Source organism: Panthera uncia (assembly GCF_023721935.1).
Source record: "Panthera uncia isolate 11264 chromosome E2 unlocalized genomic scaffold, Puncia_PCG_1.0 HiC_scaffold_19, whole genome shotgun sequence".
Lineage (NCBI taxonomy): Eukaryota > Metazoa > Chordata > Mammalia > Carnivora > Felidae > Panthera > Panthera uncia.
Genome location: NW_026057588.1, coordinates 18,699,374 through 18,719,072, shown reverse-complemented (window position 1 = coordinate 18,719,072; position 19,699 = coordinate 18,699,374). Strand labels below are relative to the sequence as shown.

The window sequence follows — 19,699 nt, the reverse complement described above, 5'->3', positions numbered from 1 at the left end:
CTTTTTTTTTTTTTTCCTTCCCCTCCCCCATGGGTTTCTGTTAAGTTTCTCAGGATCCACATAAGAGTGAAACCATATGGTATCTGTCTTTCTCTGTATGGCCTATTTCACTTAGCATCACACTCTCCAGTTCCATCCACGTTGCTACAAAAGGCCATATTTCATTCTTTCTCATTGCCACGTAGTATTCCATTGTGTATATAAACCACAATTTCTTTATCCATTCATCAGTTGATGGACATTTAGGCTCTTTCCATAATTTGGCTATTGTTGATAGTGCTGCTATAAACATTGGGGTACAAGTGCCCCTGTGCATCAGTACTCCTGTATCCCTTGGATAAATTCCTAGCAGTGCTATTGCTGGGTCATAGGGTAGGTCTATTTTTAATTTTCTGAGGAACCTCCACACTGCTTTCCAGAGCGGCTGCCCCAATTTGCATTCCCACCAACAGTGCAAGAGGGTTCCCGTTTCTCCACATCCTCTCCAGCATCTATAGTCTCCCGATTTGTTCATTTTGGCCACTCTGACCGGCGTGAGGTGATATCTGAGTGTGGTTTTGATTTGTATTTCCCTGATAAGGAGCGACGTTGAACATCTTTTCATGTGCCTGTTGGCCATCTGGATGTCTTCTTTAGAGAAGTGTCTATTCATGTTTTCTGCCCATTTCTTCACTGGGTTATTTGTTTTTTAACGCATCTTTTTTAAAGGGGACACAATCCACTCCTATACCTACTGAGTCTTTGTCTTTCTTTACAGAATTTTCTTCTGGGGAAATCCAACTCAGCATCTGACACCCACTGAAATGCTACGTCCCGTCCTGCCCAAAGCCTTTCAGGAACTTCCTGCCCGCCCCCTCCCCCTCATGCTCCCCCAAGAAATTACATTTCTCATGTAGCTCATTCTCCCTGGCTGGCCTTCCTGCCAGCCAAGGTTGGCCAGCTGCTCCGTGTACCCCGCACCGAGTCCAGGGCCACCCCCTCGTGTGGTGGCTTAGGGTCTCACAGGCCAGCACAAACCGTCACTTGGGAATTCAGAGACAAAGGAGCTATCACAGCACATAGAGACGAACCAGGTGAGCTTTCCTGCGAGATAGGGGGCAGGGCGTTGGGAGATGGGAGGAGAAGAGAACTTTCTGGGCTGTTCCTTGAAAGTATTATTTTTTGTTTTGGAGGGTAAGATCATGACCATGCCTCTGTACGATGAGGTTTCGGAATGTCCTGCACAGCGTTCAGCCAGCAGCTCCCACAGCAGCCATTAAGGTTATGGGCTCGTTGTTTCCGTCCTGTTTTCGCCCAAGCACCTAGCATGGTCTAGAATTGTTTGCCTTTGTTCTCGACACGGGGCACAGAGATAAGCACTCCATGTGTATTTGCTGAATAAATAAAGTGCATTGAAAGAAAGACAATTCAGGATTTTCTGCCCTCCCCAGAGTTGGAGGACACACTGATCTCCACAGAGAAGCTGCCGGGAAAGGACGGGCTCTCCCACTCTTCTTGGAGCCACTTCCGACCCCCGTGCCCTCTGTGCAGATCGACCGGAAAGCTGAGGGCAGCTCGTCACCTGTTCTCACCCCAAACTCATACCCACGTTCCGGCTGTGCCCCGGGCCCTCTCCATCCGACGCTGAATTCCCCTGCTTTTTGCCAAAACCAAAGGCAGCAGGGCTCACTGAGCTCCTGGGGCATGTTTTATAACTGTTTGCCTGCTCAGGATCATTCTAGAGCCATATGCGGACTCCCCAGGACCAGGAAGAACAGCACCGGCTCCTGCTCTGACAGGAAACCGCAGGATGAAGCAGTCATCCCTCCCAGCAGTCTGGCCTCCCTGCCCACTCTGACCTCCTGCTGTCCCCGGGTCTTCGCCTCTGCCCAAACACCCCTCCCAGGACTTCTCCAGCTTCTGGAGCCCTGCCCATCCGGCAAGGCCCAGGGCATTCCAGCTCCTCCACACAGGCCTGGGTTCAGTCTCTGGGCTTCTCTGTTGCCGCTTCGCCTGTCCTGCCCTCCTTTGCACCCTGGATAGCCCCCGGCAGGAGGCCCAAGAGCTGCACGACCCCACCCCTGCCTGGCCACGACGAGGTCCAGGGGCCACCAAAGTTGCAAAGTATGTTCTGTAACAAACAAAGTATGTAAGTGTAACAAACTTAAAGCAGAGATGTACAAACGTTTACTTCCCCAGGGAACAAAATGCTCTCACAGAAGGCGGGAAAAGGACAGGAATGACAAAAGCGGTTCTCTATGTGTGTGACAAACTGCAGTGTTCCCACGACGAGCCACCCTGCAAGCCCAAGTCCGAAAGGCGAGAGACTGCTGCCTCTCAGCCTGTCTATGGATCTCCAGAGAGCTGGTGGATTCTTTTGAAATAACATCGAGGAGGGCAATGACACGTAGTTTTAAACCCTGGGGAGTCTCCCTACCCCTGGTAAAATGAAAATAAACTGGCATTGTTTAACTGTTGAACAAACTGAACAAAATGTAAGGCAACTGTGACCTTCTGTCTCAGCTTCCCAAGCAGCAATCAACTTCTCCATCTGACCGAGGGCCGGCGCTGGCCAGTGTGCATGCCCGAGCCGCGAGGGTTCTAGGATTCTACCCTCCATACTGCTCTTCAGGGTCCTGTGCAGCCCACTGTCCCTCATTTTCTTGGCGTGCCAGGGACAAGTAGCCCGAGGTGGCTGGCACTGCCACCAGGAAGTGCCAGGGGACGGTCCTGAGGGGCTGGGATGACTGGGGGTGGCACAGAGAAGTGAACCCGGGCCCCCGGCACCCTTCTCGGTGGTGGCGTGGGGCAGGGGCCCTACCCTGGTGCCAGGCGGCCCCAGCAAACTGCCTTCCCAAGAGGATAAGGAAAGGTAGGGGAAGGGGCAGAACAGACTCTGTGGAACTTCCCGCGGCTGGAGTGCGAGCGCTCGTTTACAAAACGCTAACACAGGGCACGGGACCATCACTGGGCTCATGCCACTTACCTCCCGTGGAGCACACAGCCCGAGTACTCCCCCGGCTGCAGGCCTAGGAGCCCAGAGCCAGGCCAGAGCATCAGGTCAGCTGTCACCCTGAGCGGCGGGTCTCACAGACGCAGCCAGGGGACACGTACTGGCAAAAATCAAGTTTAGCATTGTATTGTTTACATAAAGCAACGTGTAAAAAATGGAGTAAATGTCTGAGACAGTTTGTTTCTACCTCGCCCCGAGGAAGAGAAACGCTGTGGGGCAAGGCGGGTGCCTGCCCTTGTCCTGTGTCTCTGGTCCGGGGAAAGGCAGCGCTCCAGGGCCAAGCGGTCCTGGTCACGGCCCAGGCTGTGGCAGGTGGTGGGAGGTGGCTTCATGTCACGGTAGCTGGAACCTCAGCCGTCCAGCACGCCTCCCCAGTGCCATCCCATGTGCCGGTCCTCTCCAGCGTGGCCTGCAGAAGCTCTCGGATTCTTCGGTTCTCCTTAGAGGTAGACTCCCAGACAACCTCAAGCTTGCCTTCCATTTCTCTGTGAGAAATACACACAAAATAGCACAAGGAGAAAATTATCTACAGAGCCCTTATGACTCCTAAAGTAGTAAGAACTCAAAGGGAAGAATGCTTAATGTCAGAGAACAGGTCCCATTGTGCTTGGGTTCTCAGGCAAAGACTCCCGGAGTTGAATGAAGCACTGAGACCCCCTGGAAATAGAAAAAATACAAGCCACAGGCTAAACGTGACTTCTTACCTTTCTTCTCTACGTTTTGCCTTTTCCTTTATTTTGGACCTTTGTTCTCTATAGAATTAACAGGTATAAGAATAAAATACAGTGACTGCAGTGGCTGACCTATGGCACAGTGGCCTGGCTGTGGGCGACCACACAGCATGAACCCTGCACGCCTCTCCTGTGCACCCTCTACCTGCCCCCACTGTGACCTGGCCAACACTCAGGAACCTCTCATAGCACTGTCCGTAGAGCCAACGATGGGCCCGGACATAAAGAGTTAGTCTGGGGGTGAGGAGGGGACCGCAGGGAGTGGGGCTTATAACCGAAGACACAGAGAAGACTGGCCTCAATAGCCCATGTGCTGGGAGTGAGCACCCAGAGGGAACCAAGACGTGTGAGGAAAGGAAAGGGTACCAGGGACTCTGTGACAGGAACCATGTGGAGTGCTGAGGAAACAGGGCCTGCAAGGTATATATGTCCTCACAGGGCCAACGTCCACTGGAGGACAGGGTACCAGTTACCACCTCACAGGATGGTGGACACCATGGGGGATTCAGGGAGATAGAAAGACTGGCCTCAGCCTGGAAGAAGGAGCAGGCCTCATGCAGGAGGGCAGGGTGCGGAAGCCAGCTCCTTCACAGACATAGCCAGGTGGTTATGGAAGATGCTAGAAACTGGACTACCAAGTGGGCTGAACACTGCTGTTTAAGAAGGAGGCCAGTGAGATTGAGGGAGGCCAGTGACATGCCCACTTGTCCAGTGTCACTTCTCTTGTTAACTGTTGCTTCCTTCCAAGGCCCCTAATGCTCACTGAATGTTGAACACTATTTAATTATTTCTGTTTTCTGGGGGCTCCTGGGTGGCTCAGTCAGTTGAGCAACCAACTTCAGTTCAGGTCATGATCTCACGGGAAGGTGAGGGCTTGGGATCAAGGCCTGTCTCGCTCTGCCTGGCTCGCTAAAAAAAAAAAAAAAGAAAGAAAGAATAATGAATGAATAAATGAATAAATGAATGAATGAATGAATGAATGGATAAATGAATAGATAAATGGATGAATAAGTGAATGAATGAATGAATGAATGAATGAATAAATAGGAACTCTCTAAGGGCAGGAAAAAATAAAGACTAAACTGAAGGCACAGGGGCAGGCAATAGAATGTTGGTATTGCTCTGAGGACAAAAGCCCATGACAGAAACCCATATTTTTGTAGAATAGAGACTAGGTGCTGGGCCCATGCAAAGCAGGTATGACAGAAAACCCCAGGGCTTGCTCATATCCACAGTTCTCTTCTTCTTCCTAGAAACACTCTGAACTAAGTATTCCACAGTTGGGCAGGTAAGTGGAGGCACATGAAGGACCCTCAAAGCAAGCATGGCTGGGCAGAAATCTGCCCATCTTCCAGAGAAACCTGATCTGAGAGACTAAGTGTCTCCTACAGGGCTGGAGCCGCTGGCTTGTTCTCAGGTGGATCACGAGCTTGAATCTACATTGTTCCCCATGATTGGGCATCCCCAGGACCTGTGTGGAGGGAACCAAGAATGAAAAGCCATTTTTGGAACAATTAGAAAAAAAGCTCAGTGGATGGGTTAAACAGTACACTGGACACAGCTGAAGAGAGAATTAGTAAACTGTAATATTAAGCAGAGGAAATTACCCCAAATGCAGTTCAGAAAAATATGATATTAAGAAGTTATACCTTATAAATGTAATAGTAGCATTGTGGATACTTTAAAAGTCTTTTTGTATGTTTTTAAAAGCATTACTATACTATAGCCTATTTTAAAAATTAATAATAAAATTAAAGTGGCTCCAGGTTTGAAATATTTTCTAGCACCAAAGAGAAGCAAATACAAGTCTTCTCTGGCAAGAAACATCCTTAATCCTGAACCTCAGGATTCTACAGATTAAATTCAACTATATATGAGTTCATAGTTAAAAAGTTATTCTAAAAAGAAAGAAGCCACATAGGGCAAGATTAAAAAAAATTTTTTTTAATGTTTTTATTTATTGAGAGAGAGAACATGCGTGAGTGGGGAAGGGGCAGAGAGAGCAAGAGAGAGGATCCGAAGTGGACTCTGTGCTGACAGCAGCAAGCCCAATGTGGGGCTCGAACCCACAAACTGTGAGATCATGACCTGAGCTGAAGTCAATTGCTCAACTGAGCCACCCAAGTACCCCAAAAACAAATTTAAATTCTGCCAAATTTCAGATATTGAAAAAATAACTATGAATGAAATGTTAAAAAAGAAATAAGAGATGTACTTGAAATAAGCAAAGACCAAGAATTTATTTTAAAAATGACTAGGCAGATTTTCAAAAAAAAAACAAACAGAATTGAAGACAAAATATACTGTTGTTGAGATAAAAAAAAAAAACAAAAAAAAAACCCTCATTGGTCGTGTGAGACAGTACATAGTTGTAGAGAGAATTAGTAACCAGAAATATTGAGGAGAAGAAATTACCCAGAATGTAGACCAGGAAAACAAGGAGATGGAAAATTTAAAACATAAGAGGTGGAGGATTGAATAAGAAGATCTAACATACATTTATTTAATCTGAGTTCCAGAAGGACACTTAGAAAGAATAAGAGGAAACGATTTATTTTAAGATAATGGCTTATTTTAAGAGATGATAACTTTCTAGACTAAAGAAAGACACAAAATCACAGATATAGAGAATAATTTTTATCAAGTAGATAAGTAAAAAAGAACCTTACAGTTAAACACATAACAATGAAACTGCAGAATACAAGAGACAGAGGAGATCTTAAGAATTAAGAGAAAAGGTGATCAATTATTTTTAAAAATGACAGAGGCTTACCAGAGACTTGTCTTTTGACTTGTCAAAACAGACTTCTCAAACAGAGAAGATAATGGAATATGCTGAGATAAAAAGACTGTCAAAGTAAAATCCTGTAGTTAGCAAAAATTACCTTACAAAAATGCAGACATTTGCAGGGAAACAGAAACTAAGAAAACTTACTCCCAACAGACTCTTACTAAAGAAACTTATTTATTTATTTATTTATTTATTTTATTTATTTTTTTTTTTCAACGTTTTTTATTTATTTTTGGGACAGAGAGAGACAGAGCATGAACGGGGGAGGGGCAGAGAGAGAGGGAGACACAGAATCGGAAACAGGCTCCAGGCTCCGAGCCATCAGCCCGGAGCCCGACGCGGGGCTCGAACTTACGGACCGCGAGATCGTGACCTGGCTGAAGTCGGACGCTTAACCGACTGCGCCACCCAGGCGCCCCGAAACTTATTTATTTATTTATTTAATTTCGTTTTTGAAGGAGAGAGAGAGAGAGAGAGAGCGAGCGAGCATGAGCGGGGGAGGAGCAGAGAGAGAGGGAGACACAGAATCCGAAGCAGGCTCCAGGCTCCAAGCTGTCAGCACAGAGCCCGACGCGGGGCTCGAACTCACAAACTGTGAGATCATGACCTGAGCCGAAGTCAGACGCTCAACCGACTGAGCCACCCAGGCGTCCCTAAAGAAACTTCCAAATGATGCATTTTACAAAGAAGGAAACTAATCTGAGAAATAAGGTCGGTGATGCAAGAGACAATATGTTAAAAGATAAACTGAGAAAGTATGAAAATTTTGAGTTTATTTGAGCAAAAATTAAATTGGGCAGCATCTCGCCTGGCAGAGAGAAAGGAGCTCTGAAGAGCTATACAAAATGAAAGACTTTTATAGGCAGAAGGGAGGCAGGAACAAGGAAGTTCTACTAGGCAAAAGTGAGCTGGTTATTGCAAACTAACTTTTCTTTAGGGGATGGCAGGGTCTCCCAGGCATATGACCTAACTAGTGCTGACCAGGCAATTCCGTATTGATTCATTTAAGATTCCCTTTCTGGTAGAGCCAAAACTGATTAGGTCAAGTCTTGGTCTGGTGATGTGGGACTAGCATCAGTGAGGCCCATTTTGGGCCTGTTGCCTTATTTATAATAATCGGTAAGTAAAGAAATGGTACTTCTGGGTAAATCAAAATAAAGAACTATAAAGAAACTAGCAACATTTAACTGGGGACCTAAAGATAACCATAGAAGATAGATCTTTGTTTTTCACTTTCATCTGGACACTGGACAACATCAGCATATAAACTGAGGGGGGAAAATAATTAGATAAGAGCATTAGGTCTTGCTCTGGGGGAGGAAATACAGGGATATTGATTAAATTTAGATTTCTTTTCTTAAAGTTTATTTATTTTGAGAGAGAGGCAGAGAGAGAGAGAAAAAGCATAGGGAGGCGAAGAGAGAGAGAGAATCCCAAGCAGGGATTCTCTGCCCTGTCAGTGTGGAGCCAGATGCAGGGCTGAAACTCATGAACTGTGAGATCAAGACCTGAGCCGAAACCAAGACCTGGACGCTCAGCTGACTGAGCCACCCAGGTGCCCCAGCTAAATTTAGATTTTTTTAATGTTAAATAACCATGGTCAAATTTTAAGGGTAACCACTGAAAGTACAGAATGCATAACTTTCAAACCATTTAAGGACAGATAATGGAATAAGGGAGAGGGCAAAAAACAAAATTCCATTTTATTAATGTGATTCTTTTTTTTTTTAATTATTTTACTTTTGAGAGAGACAGAGCATGAATGGGGGAGGGGCAGAGAAAGAGGAAGACACAGGATCAGAAGCAGGCTCCAGGCTCTGAGCTGTCAGCACAAAGCCCGATGCGGGGTTTGAACTCATGAACCGTGAGATCATGACCTAAGCCGAAGTGGGTGTTCAACCAACTGAGCCACCCAGGTGCCTCTATTAATGCAATTCTAAGCACATGAACTTCACAGAGTATGCAACGTTCCCCAGTGTTTTTAATATACTGGCAACACTTCCTCTATCATATGTTTAAAGGAGGAAGTGTAACAGAGAACGCAGAGAACATAATATACCCATAATCTTATGATTATGCTCTTACAAAAAGGGAATGATTAGAGATTTTAAAATTCTCAGAAATGAGGGGCAGGCACCTGGCGGGCTCAGTTGGAGAAGCATGAGACTCTTCATCGCAGGGTCCTGCGTTCAAGTCCTACGTTGAGATTACTTAAAAAAATAACTTAAAAAAAATCCTCAGAGATGAAAGAAAGAAAAAGCAGAAATACGACATTTAACCAAAAGTAAAATCTCCCAAGAAAATGAAATATAACAAAAGTATCAAAGAGAGGGACAAGAGGGGAGGACAATTAGAGGCCTGGGTTGATTTAAGAAGTCCAATATTCAAACAATGGGGAGTTCTGAAGCGGGGGGGATTAGAGAAAATGAAGAGCTGGGATGTGGCGCACAGCACGGCAACTGTAGTTAACGACACCGTGTCGCAGACTTGAGAGGTTGCCGCGGGACTGGATCTTCAGTGTTCACACCATAACCACCACCGCCACCAGCACCACAGCAAAATGGGAACTAGGTGAGGCGAGGGATGTGTTAGCTAACCAGCAAACAAAAATCAAGACCAATATTACATTCGGATAAAACTAAACTGTAAAAAATAAACAGAACACGTCCAGAGGGTTTTACTAGAAAATCCTAGCAAACATTCAAAACTAACCATAGTAGATGGGGCTGGAGCGGCCCTACCTTTTCTGCTGCAGTGCCTGGTCCAGGATACCCTGCTTGTCCCGCAGCATCTGATGGAGGTGTCTCATCTCTTGCTGGTACTGAGCGGTTTTGCTAGCAAAGTCTTCCTGTTGCTCTGTCAGACGGTGACTGATGTCGCCCACTTTCAGTGCTGCCTGCTTCTTGTACCCCTGGGGGAGGAGGAAGCACTCTGTGAGCGAAGGGACGCTGCCTGTGGCCCACGGGGTGCCTTCCCAGATGTATACCCTACCCATTTGGGCCATGAGAGCCCACTGAGATAATGAGTAAACCTTCGGTAAGCCCGATCTGGGAGGGCAAGGATCATAAAAGTCATATAGGGGGGTAAAAAAAAGGAATGTCAAGTATAATAATACCAAATTTCTAGTCTGCATCATGCCTAGTTTTTATAATCTACAAATAAAAACAGACCAACCTGGCAAGGTCTGTGCACTCTATCGGTAAACAGATGACAGAGATAAAAGCCTGACTCATTTGTTTTCCTTTTACCTTTTTATTGTATAGTATTTAAGGTTAAGGTATTAAGGTCAGAAATCTGACCCCAGTAAGCCGCTGTTTCCATTTGAAATGGAACTTCTGAGGTTAAATGGCCACTTACCTTGATTTTTTCCTCTAACTTTCCCAAGCGAATGTTGCCTTCTATGATTTTGTTGAGAACTCCATCCTTTTCACTTTCTAAACATTTAGCCTAAAGAGCGAAGTAAAAAGAAAAATAATGGGCTCTAAGTTGAACAGAAGAATTAAATTAATAATTCTTCTGCGAAGAATCTCGCTACTTACAAGTAATCTCCGTTCTGCCACTTGTCCTGGCCCAGCACCTGTCTGGCCCCCAACCTCCACCCCGTTTGAAGGCTGTGGGCAGAACTTGGGCCAACAGCTGAGGAGGGGCAAGAACCCAGAACAGCAGGCTGGGTGCCCCTCCTGGACACCAATGGAAGATCGAGCCCCTCAAACCAGGGGAATGTGAGAGGCTGGAAGGGTTTTCAGCACACATCTCTATTCTTGCGGGATATATATCATTCCTTCAATCAGACCCAAGGAATAAGTGCCGAGATGCAAATATACTTTTACCTTGACTATTTGAATAATCACAAAATTAAGGATAAACATGAATGCACAATGCCACTCACCAAACCAAACGTGACAGCTTTATATCTTAGAGGGATGTCATTTGCAGCAGAGTGCTTCAGATTAATATCCATATGGGACATGAATTACTACACACTATAAATTATTTCAAATGCTAAAATAAAAAAGCAAAGATGAGCACAATTTGATTTCATTTGATTTCCTTCAGAAATGAAAAATAAGACACAGAACATTAAATAACTTTGCCATAAGTTACGTGGAAAACTCATCCTAAATGTGGGATTGCAAATTAAGGTGCCCCTTTTGGGGCCCCTTGGTGGTTCAGTCGGTTAAGCGTCTGACTCTAGATTTCGGCTCAGGTCGCGATCTCACAGTCGTGGAGTTGAGCCCCAAGCTGGGCATGGAACCTGCTTAAGATTCCCTCTCTCCCTCTCCCTCTGCCCCCACCCCCCTGCCCCCTGCATGAGCAGACCTGCACGCACATACTCTGTGTCTCTCTCAAAAATAAAAAATAAAAATAAAAACTAAAAGAAGAAATTAAGGTGCCATTCTCAATAAATTAAGGCCTAGGAGACCAGGACAGAGTAAGGTTGGGATACTCGGCCCACAGTCCCAGGACAGGGCAGAGGCAGCAAGCAGCACCCCGAACCCCAGCTGGTCTCGGGGCTCCCAGGCGCAAGGCGCTCGCAGGGCCAGGGGACAACAGTGTCTGTAGGTACACAGATGTCTCTTGCGGTGGGCACAGCTGGGGAGGGCTGAAAGCAGCTCCCCCATGTCTGAGGGGTCTAAGGATTCTAAACCTGAGCCTGGCGTTTAGGCCATAATAACAAAGTTCAAGGCAGGGGGAGAGAACACGTTTCATTTACAGATCGTTGGCAGGGGGAGAGAACACGTTTCATTTACAGATTGTTGGCTTAACTTGTAACTTCCAAGTACTTGTAACTTCCAAATAGTGTATGGCTTCTGTTTCGATTCCCATCCTGGGCCCACAAATACGAAGGGAGGACCTAAGAGGGACCGTGTGAGGATCGGGGAGGATCTAAACTTCATCACAGAAACCTGGGGTGATCGCTGGCCCACACGGGAGGTGCAGGGCCTGCCTCCCGGGGAAGCCTGCGTGCCCTGCGCTGCAAACAAGATGACTTCGCCTTTACGGTGGTACTGACACGTGGCAGCGGGGTCCCCGTTTTTCAGCAAGCTTCTGCTTTGCGCTCTGGCTATTCCAGTGGGGAAGCACAGGAGGCAAGGCAAAGGGGGAAATGGGCGCTCAGCACCACTACAGAAAATGCCCGAGCCCAGCACTTGGGTTAGGATGGTGACCTCTCAGGAGGCGGATGGGACGGGGGCATACAGGCTTAGGGGCCTACCATGCTGTGTCTGAGTCACACTGCTTCCAAAAGACCTGGGAAGGGCTTAGAAATCACCATTAATGTGTAATCAATCTTACCACTCCTAGCAGCAACTATTGTAATTAAGAAAGCAACTTTTTTGGTAACCTTAATATAAGTGCAGAATGAGATCTCAAGACTGGCTTAATGAGCATCTCTGTTATTACAAATAAGGATCACATTTCCCCCAAGAGGTGTGTGCTATTTATATTTCTATTTCCTCTTATATAAACAATGGCTAAAAGCCTAATGTTCATTATCCTATGGAGAATTTTTTCTTTTAAATTTTTTAATGTTTATTTATTTTTGAGACACAGAGAGAGAGAGACAGACAGACAGAGTGGGTGGGGGAGGAGCAGAGAGAGAAGACACAGAATCCGAAGCAGGCTCCAGCTCTGAGCTGTCAACACAGAGCCTGACAAAGGGCTTGAACTCACAAACTGGGAGATCATGACCTAAGCTGAAGTTGGAAGCTTAACCGATTGAGCCACCCAGGCACCCAGAACTTTTGTTGTTGTTGTTGTTGTTGAGAGACAGAGAGAGACACACAGAGAGAGAGAGACAGAAAGAGAGAGAGAGATCCTGAGCGAGGGGAAAGGGGCAGAGGGAGAGAGTGAGAATCTTAAGCAGGCTCCACGCTCTGTCCAGAGTCTGATGCGGGGCTCAATCCCAGGGACACTCAACTGACTGAGCCACCCAGGCGCCCCCTCAAAGGAGGAACTTGATACCTTCCTAACAAATGGGAATAAGCCTGTGGCACATCCTGACAGACTCTCCACACCCCATTCACTTGGGAGAGGGGTTGAGTGATTCCAAGTCTGCCAATTTCCAAATGTCTCAGAAAATCTGCTAGTTTCCTCTGTCATGACATGCACTAAATTATTATTTCTAATCATATGCTACCAGAGATTTGCAACGCTGCTTAAACAAACATGTTTAAATGAATGTAAGCAACATGTGTTCAAAGTTGAAAAATCATAAAGTGCAAACAGGCCTAGATTTTTTTCTTCATTGCCTGTAATTTCACCACTTGGAGACACTGCTACGTAAGTCCCATTTTGTGGTAAATTCTATCAGGCTTTTTTCACTGCGTGGAGCTTGGCAAAGAGCGTGCCTCCTTTCACTGCACAGTCTGCCGCTGACACCTTTTAACACTAATGTGGAAATGCCAAGAACCATGCCCTTGGCATCACGTGGGCTGGCGGGGCAGTGCTCCACCATCTAGGACCACCGATAACCCACGCGGTCCTTTCCTTGGGACTAGGGTCGCCAGGAGCAGCGAGGGATGGCCTCTGTTTACCCTGTCCATGGTGCTCATATTTCATCTTCAAACAGGGAACACATTAAGTCAGCTTTACAGGGAGAATAGGAAGACGCGTCTGCATGTGTGATAAATGCCTGGCGACCCTGTTCTATTTGGCTGGATCAACTAATTCTAGGAGTTTATCTTCTAGAGTATCATTTACCATTATTTAAAAGTGTGGGTTATCCGCCTTTCAAAAATGTGTTTCCCCCATGGCTGAAAGCAAAAATTCTGGAGAATCTGAAAATGTGCAGTTAAAATGTAAAAAGATGAAGGTTTTCACGGGTAATTTTATAAAGACAACACACTTAAAACTATGTTTGCATATTAACTTGCAGTGGACTCGAAGTTAACTGGGGGAGCTTACCAAATACATAAGACTGTCGCGTTCCTGGGTCATATTCTCTGCCAGGCCAACAAGATTTGCCAGGTACTGGTGAGCAGACATTTCGTTCTCCATGGCTTTTTCCACCTGCTTTTTGAGGACGTCAATTTTCTTTTGAGACCTCCTAGAGAGTCCCCCCAAATGGTGGAATAAAAAACTCATTAGCCTGAATGGCTAGGGCATAGAGACTATCTGAATTGTAAACACAGCAAGTATGTTAGCATTTAAATGTATTCTTCGGCAACCCAAATCTTCCATTGAGTTTCAGGGTGAGAATAGATAACCGAGTTTAATTTTGAATGAGGCATAATTACTGATTTCCGGCCAAGTCAGCAAGAATCAAAAAATGCTTCACACAATTAATAGGTTACTTATGTATTATTCTCTTAATTTTTTGGCCCATGTTCTAAAAGATGCTTTTGAAAAAGGAATCCAGTTACCCCAAAATGCATAGGAAATAACTTCCAGGACTTTCAGTCTTAGGGTCATCATTATGACTATCAACTATAATTGAAAATAGACTTGAGAAATGTTGGCTAATGCTGGTCAACAGCAAAGCCTTTACTGGGCTTTTGTTTTGATATCCAGTAATCTCAATGATCTTTTTCCATTTTCTAGCCAGTATTAGACAAAGAAAATAAAACGGAATATTTGTCTCTTTTTAATACAAAAAAAAAATAAAAATAAAAAACCCGGCTGAAGGAAAGATAGATAAAAACCTATTTATTTTCTGTGCCCTTTCGAGTTCAGCTCCTAGTGCTTTGTTTTCAGCTGTCAGGCGGTTCTTCTCTAACAGCAGGCTCTTTTTCTGCATTTGCAGGACGGCCAGCTTTTCCATCAGTTCTTCTAGCTCAGCACCTCCTTTCTCCTCTTCCTTCTGCAACTGGCTGGCAGACAAAAACATCACAGGCTTGTATCTGCACTCTGAAGTTAACTTGAGGCGGCCACTGCCAGGCAAGTGATGGGCAGCCCAGCCTCCGGGGCCCATGGGGCTCCTTGGGAGGCACCCCCCCCACCCCCCCCCCCCCCCCCCCCCCCCCCGGAAATACTGTTTGTCCCCTCCCGGAGGGCCTGGGATGGAGCTTCTAGAGGCTGGGCATGGCTGGGCACACACTCCTTTGATGGTAATGATCTAACCCCTGCCCGTAACTGTTGCATATGCCTCTACATGGATATACTTTTCTTTTAAAGTTTATTTATTTATTTGGAGACAGAGGGTGGGGGGCAGAGAGCAGAGAGTGAGAATCCTAAACGGGCTCTGCACTGACAGCCCCACGTGGGACTCGAACTCACGAACTGTGTCAGCATGACCTGAGGCAAAATCTAGAGTCGGATGTTTAACCAACTGAGCCACTCAGGGGCCCCTGTATAGATATACTTATTTATAACCTATATTCCTTCCAGAAGAAAAATTAAGATAGTTTCATTTTTTACATAGTTATAATTGCCTTCCCAAATCCTAATGCTAAAACAAATTTTCTGTCATACTAAATTCAATGGTTTTATGATAAGAGAAATAAAAGACTAAAGAGGGCATACAATTTCAATATAAAATTCTGGCAAAATGACGCTTGAGAAAAGAGTTATTTCTTCAATGGTTCTCTTGGTCAGTTTTCATGCCATGACCAGCCCTGAACAGGTAGAGCCACACACAGAGGCTGCCCAATTCTGGGATGGGGTAGGTCTCTCTCGGTACCATTGGGCCTTACTCCCAGCCTTGCAGGCTGGCAAATTTAAATTTAAAACAAAACAAACAAATAAAAAAGGTAGAAATAATTTGTAAAAAAAAAAAAAAACAAAAACAGTTAATAGTGGGAGAAATACTTTATTTATTTTTTTTATTGAAGATTTTTAAGTAATCTCTACACCCAACATGGGGCTTGAGCTCACAACCCTGAGATCAAGAGTCACAAGCTCCACCGACTGAGCCAGCCAAGTGCCCTGAAATAGTTGATTTAAAAAAAAAAAATTAAAAATATTTTTTTAATGCTTATTATTTATTTTTGAGAGACAGACAGCAAGCAGAGGAGGGGCAGAGAGAGAGGGAGACATAGAATCTGAAGCAGGCTCCAGGCTCTGAGCTGACAGCACAGAGCCTGATGTGGGGCTTGAACCCACAAACCGTGAGATCATGACCTGAGCCGAGGTCGGACGCTTAACCGACTGAGCCACCCAGGTGCCCCTAAAAAAAATGTTTTTTAATAAAACAAATGTTTCCTTTTCCACCCCCTGGGCATCCCAGAGGAAACTTGTACTGATCATTTCTGATTTTACTTCTGGTGAAATGCTATGATTTAAAGTTTTTTAAATTGTAAAATATACATATAGAAAAACATATAAAAGATAAATGCAGGGGTGCCTGGGTGGCTTGGTCGGTTAAGCGTCCGACTTCGGCTCAGGTCATGATCTCACGGTCCGTGAGTTCAAGCCCTGCGTTGGGCTCTGTGCTGACAGCTCAGAGCCTGGAGCCTGTTTCAGATTCTGTGTCTCCCTCTCTCTCTGCCCCTCCCCTGCTCGTGCTCTGTCTCTGTCTGTCTCAAAAATAAACGTTAAAAAAAAAATTTTTTTTAAAAGTTAAAAAAAAAGATAAATGCATATTTTAACAAATAATTATAATGAACCATCATATAATTACCATATAGGTGAAGAAACAGGACATTAAAAAGAAATCCCATTTATAATTGCACCACAAGAATAAAATACCTAAGAATAAATTTAATCAAGGAATGCAACTCTATACTCTGAAAACTATAAGACACTGATGAAAGAAACTGAAGACGACACAAAAAAATGGGAAAACATTCCATGCTCATGGATTGGAAGAATACTCCTAAGATGTCCATACTGCCCAAAGCAATCCACAGACTTAATGCAATCCCTAGCAAAATACCACTAGCATTTTTCACAGAACTAGAACAAATAATCCTAAAATCTGTATGGAAACACAAAAGACCCTGAATAGGCAAAGCAATCTTGAGAAAGGACAAAGCTGGAGGTATCATAATCCCAGATTTCAAGATATACTACAAACTGTACATGCTTATATGGTCAATTAACCTATTACAAAGGAGGCGAGAATACACAAAGGGGAAAAGACAGTCTCTTCAATAAATGGTGCTGGGAGAACTGGACAGCAATATGCAAGAGAATGAAACCGGATCACTTTATTACACCATCCACAAAAATAAACTCAAAATGAATTAAAGACCTAAATGTGAGACCTGAAACCACAGAACTCCTAAAAGAGAGCATAGACAGTAATCTCTTCGATACTGGCCTTGGCAACACATTTATGGATCTGTTTCAGGAGAGGGAAACAAAAGCAAAAATAAACTATTGGGACTACACCAAAATGAAAAGCTTCTGCACAGCAAAGGAAACTGAATGGGAGAAGATACCTGCAAATAATATATCTGATAAGGGATTAACATCCAAGATATATAAAGAACTTCTACAACTCCACACCAAAAAACCATCTGATTAGAAAATGCGTAGAGGGCCTGAATAGACATTTTTTCCAAAGGCTTACAGATGGCCAACAGGCACAAGAAAAGATGCTTAACATGACTAATCATTAGGGAAATGCAAATCAAAACCATGATGAGATATCACCTCACACCAGTCAGAATAGCTAGTATTGAAAAGACAAGAAATTAACAAGTGTTGGGGGAGAAAAGGGAACCCTTGTGTACTGTTGGTGGGAAGGTAAACTGGTACAACCCCTGTGGAAAACAGTATGGACAGTCCTCAAAAAATTAAAAACAGAAATACCATAATGATCCAGTAATTTCACCTCTGGGTATTTACTCAAAGAAAACAAAACACCAATTGAAAAAGATATACATACCTCTGAGGTGCCTGGGTGGCTCAGTCAGTTAAGCATCCTACCTTTGATTTCAGCTCAGGTCATGATCTCACAGTTTGTGAGTTCAAGCCCTGTGTTGGGCTGTGGGGCTGACAGTGTAGAGTCTGCTTGAGATTCTCTCCCTCTCTGCCTCATGCGTGCTCTCTCTCAAAATAAATAAACAAACTTAAAAAAAAAAAAGATATACATACTGCTATGTTTACTGCAGCATATACAATAGTCAAGATATGGAAGCAATCGAAATGTCCATCAGTAGGTGAATGGATATAGAAGATGTCCATTGTATATTGGAATATTCCAATGGAATATTCCTCAGCTATAAAAACGAATGAGATCTTGCCATTTTATGACATGGATGGACCTAGAGCATATTAAGTTAAATGAAATAAGTCAGACAGAGAAAGACAAATACCATATGATGTCACTTATATGTGTGATCTAAGGGACAAAACGAACAAACAGAACAAAATGGTGGTTGCCAGAAGGGAGACGGTAGGGGGATGGGCAAAACAGGTTTAACTATTTTACACTATTTAAAGTGTTAAGAGGTTAACACTTCCAGGTATAAAATAAATGAAATAAAATAAAAATCATGGACATGAAAAGTACAGCGTAGGGAATATAGTCGATAATACTGTATTAGCGTATGGTGACAGGTGGTAACTGTGTTATGGTGGTGAACACTGCCTAATGTATAGAGTTGTACAATCACTATGCTGTACACCTGAAACTGATATTAACATTGTACGTCAACTATAATTCAATAGTAAGATAAAAAACACAGAACGTTTCAAGTACCCCAGATATTCCCATGTGTCCTGCCCCAATCACAGAGCTTCCTTGAATACCTTTATAGTGTTACCACCTATCCACGCGTTGCTACGACTCAGTCTGGTGTGCCAGTGTTGGAACCACACACGAAGAGAATCAAGATGCACAACAGGTGCACAAAGGGCTGTATGTATTTTAGTGTCTTATGTCTCCAAGACTCACCCATCTGTTTTGTGTGGCTGTAGAATACTTAACTGTATCATTATACCAAATTCTATGTACCCATTTTCTTGCCGATAGTCATTTGGCCTGTATTCTGTATACAGACTTGCGGGATTCTCTGCAGGAATGCTACTCCAAGTGTGACTCTCAGATGGGTGTCGGTCTCCAGCTATTTGTTACTTGTCCACAAGATCAATACAGAAACTAAGAGAACGGCTTCGAAACTTTTACAGCAATCTAACGCTGCTGTGACATCTGTGTAGTGTGATGTGAGTGAACCTGATTTGTTGGACAGCAGTTTGGGTGTCGTCAAATGTGCGGAGAGAGTGGCACGTGGCAGTAGCTGCGTGCTTGTTATGTGCAGCAGGAATACATGACAATGTAGACGACATTGTAGACATGTAGACATTTTAAGGTTAGCTTGTCAACTGTAACTCAAAAACATACAAGATCCAGAACTCATTTCTTTCACTGAAAACTAACTTAACTATTATTTTATTGGACCCATTCAACTGGGTTAATGATAAATGGTTAAAGAAGAATGTTGAAAATGCAAAGACTTCTGCTTCCAGCCAAGACAGAGTTGTAGGGATAGATTTACCCCTTCGGCTGGAAAACGAGGCAAAACGTAAGAAACAAGTTCTCTGCCTTTAGACGATACACAATGCAGGGCTGTGATCCCTGAGGAAGGAAATAACAAAGTGAGTACTACAATTGCTTACTGGCAGGCTGCAGGACAGGACAGGAAAACTCCAAATAGAACCTAGTGGACCTGCCGGGTTGAGGAGTCAGAGATCAAAGAGGCCAAAGTAGCTAAAGACTGTGGGGCAGGCAGAGAAAGGGCTCCGGAGATCTTTAGGGGGGTGGGTAGTCACTACAAATCTCTGGCTGAGGACTACTGATCTGCACACGCGTGAGAGGAAACTACCTGAGGCTGAGAAAGAACCATTAGAAATGAGGAGGCAGAACCATTCTTGACATTCACCAAGAACTAGGAGTAGTACACATGCCCAGTAACCAGAGTGGAAAGACCTTATAACAGAAGGGGCACTGGAGATAACCCTCAGAAGGGTATCACTGCCTTTGTAATGAAGCTAAGGTAGCCCTAGACTAAAAGGTGCCTTGGGCCTACCCCAAGAAAAGCAAACTTTGAAAGAACCCAACTACGGTCAAGTAGCGTAAGTGTGCACCAGAACAAAATCTAATGCTATTTAAAAGCAATGCACTACATCTAGCATCCAACAACACAAAATCTACAATATCCAGCATCCAATCAAGCATGGGAATAATAAGTAATAAAATATGGTCTGTGATCAGAGGGAAAAAAAAATCAATAGAACAATTCCAGAAGTGAGAGAGATGATGGCATTGACCAACAGAGATTCTTAAACAGCTATTATAAA

The 19,699-nt window shown here is 44.3% G+C and overlaps 1 protein-coding gene across 2 annotated transcripts in view; it reads right to left on the bottom strand.

Annotated features, from left to right (window-relative positions):
- Positions 1-3,102: 3,102 nt before the first annotated feature.
- The window catches only part of CEP89 (centrosomal protein 89), a 69,783-nt gene continuing 53,186 nt past the window's right edge, over positions 3,103-19,699 (bottom strand). For both annotated transcript variants that reach the window (XM_049622048.1, XM_049622050.1), the window contains exons 15-19: positions 14,158-14,325; positions 13,421-13,562; positions 9,872-9,961; positions 9,256-9,425; positions 3,103-3,477 (exon numbers count right to left, since the gene is read on the bottom strand). In XM_049622048.1, coding sequence (XP_049478005.1) covers positions 3,321-3,477; positions 9,256-9,425; positions 9,872-9,961; positions 13,421-13,562; positions 14,158-14,325 — 727 coding nt within the window. In that variant the 3' untranslated portion in view covers positions 3,103-3,320. The remainder of the gene's footprint in view (positions 3,478-9,255; positions 9,426-9,871; positions 9,962-13,420; positions 13,563-14,157; positions 14,326-19,699) is intronic.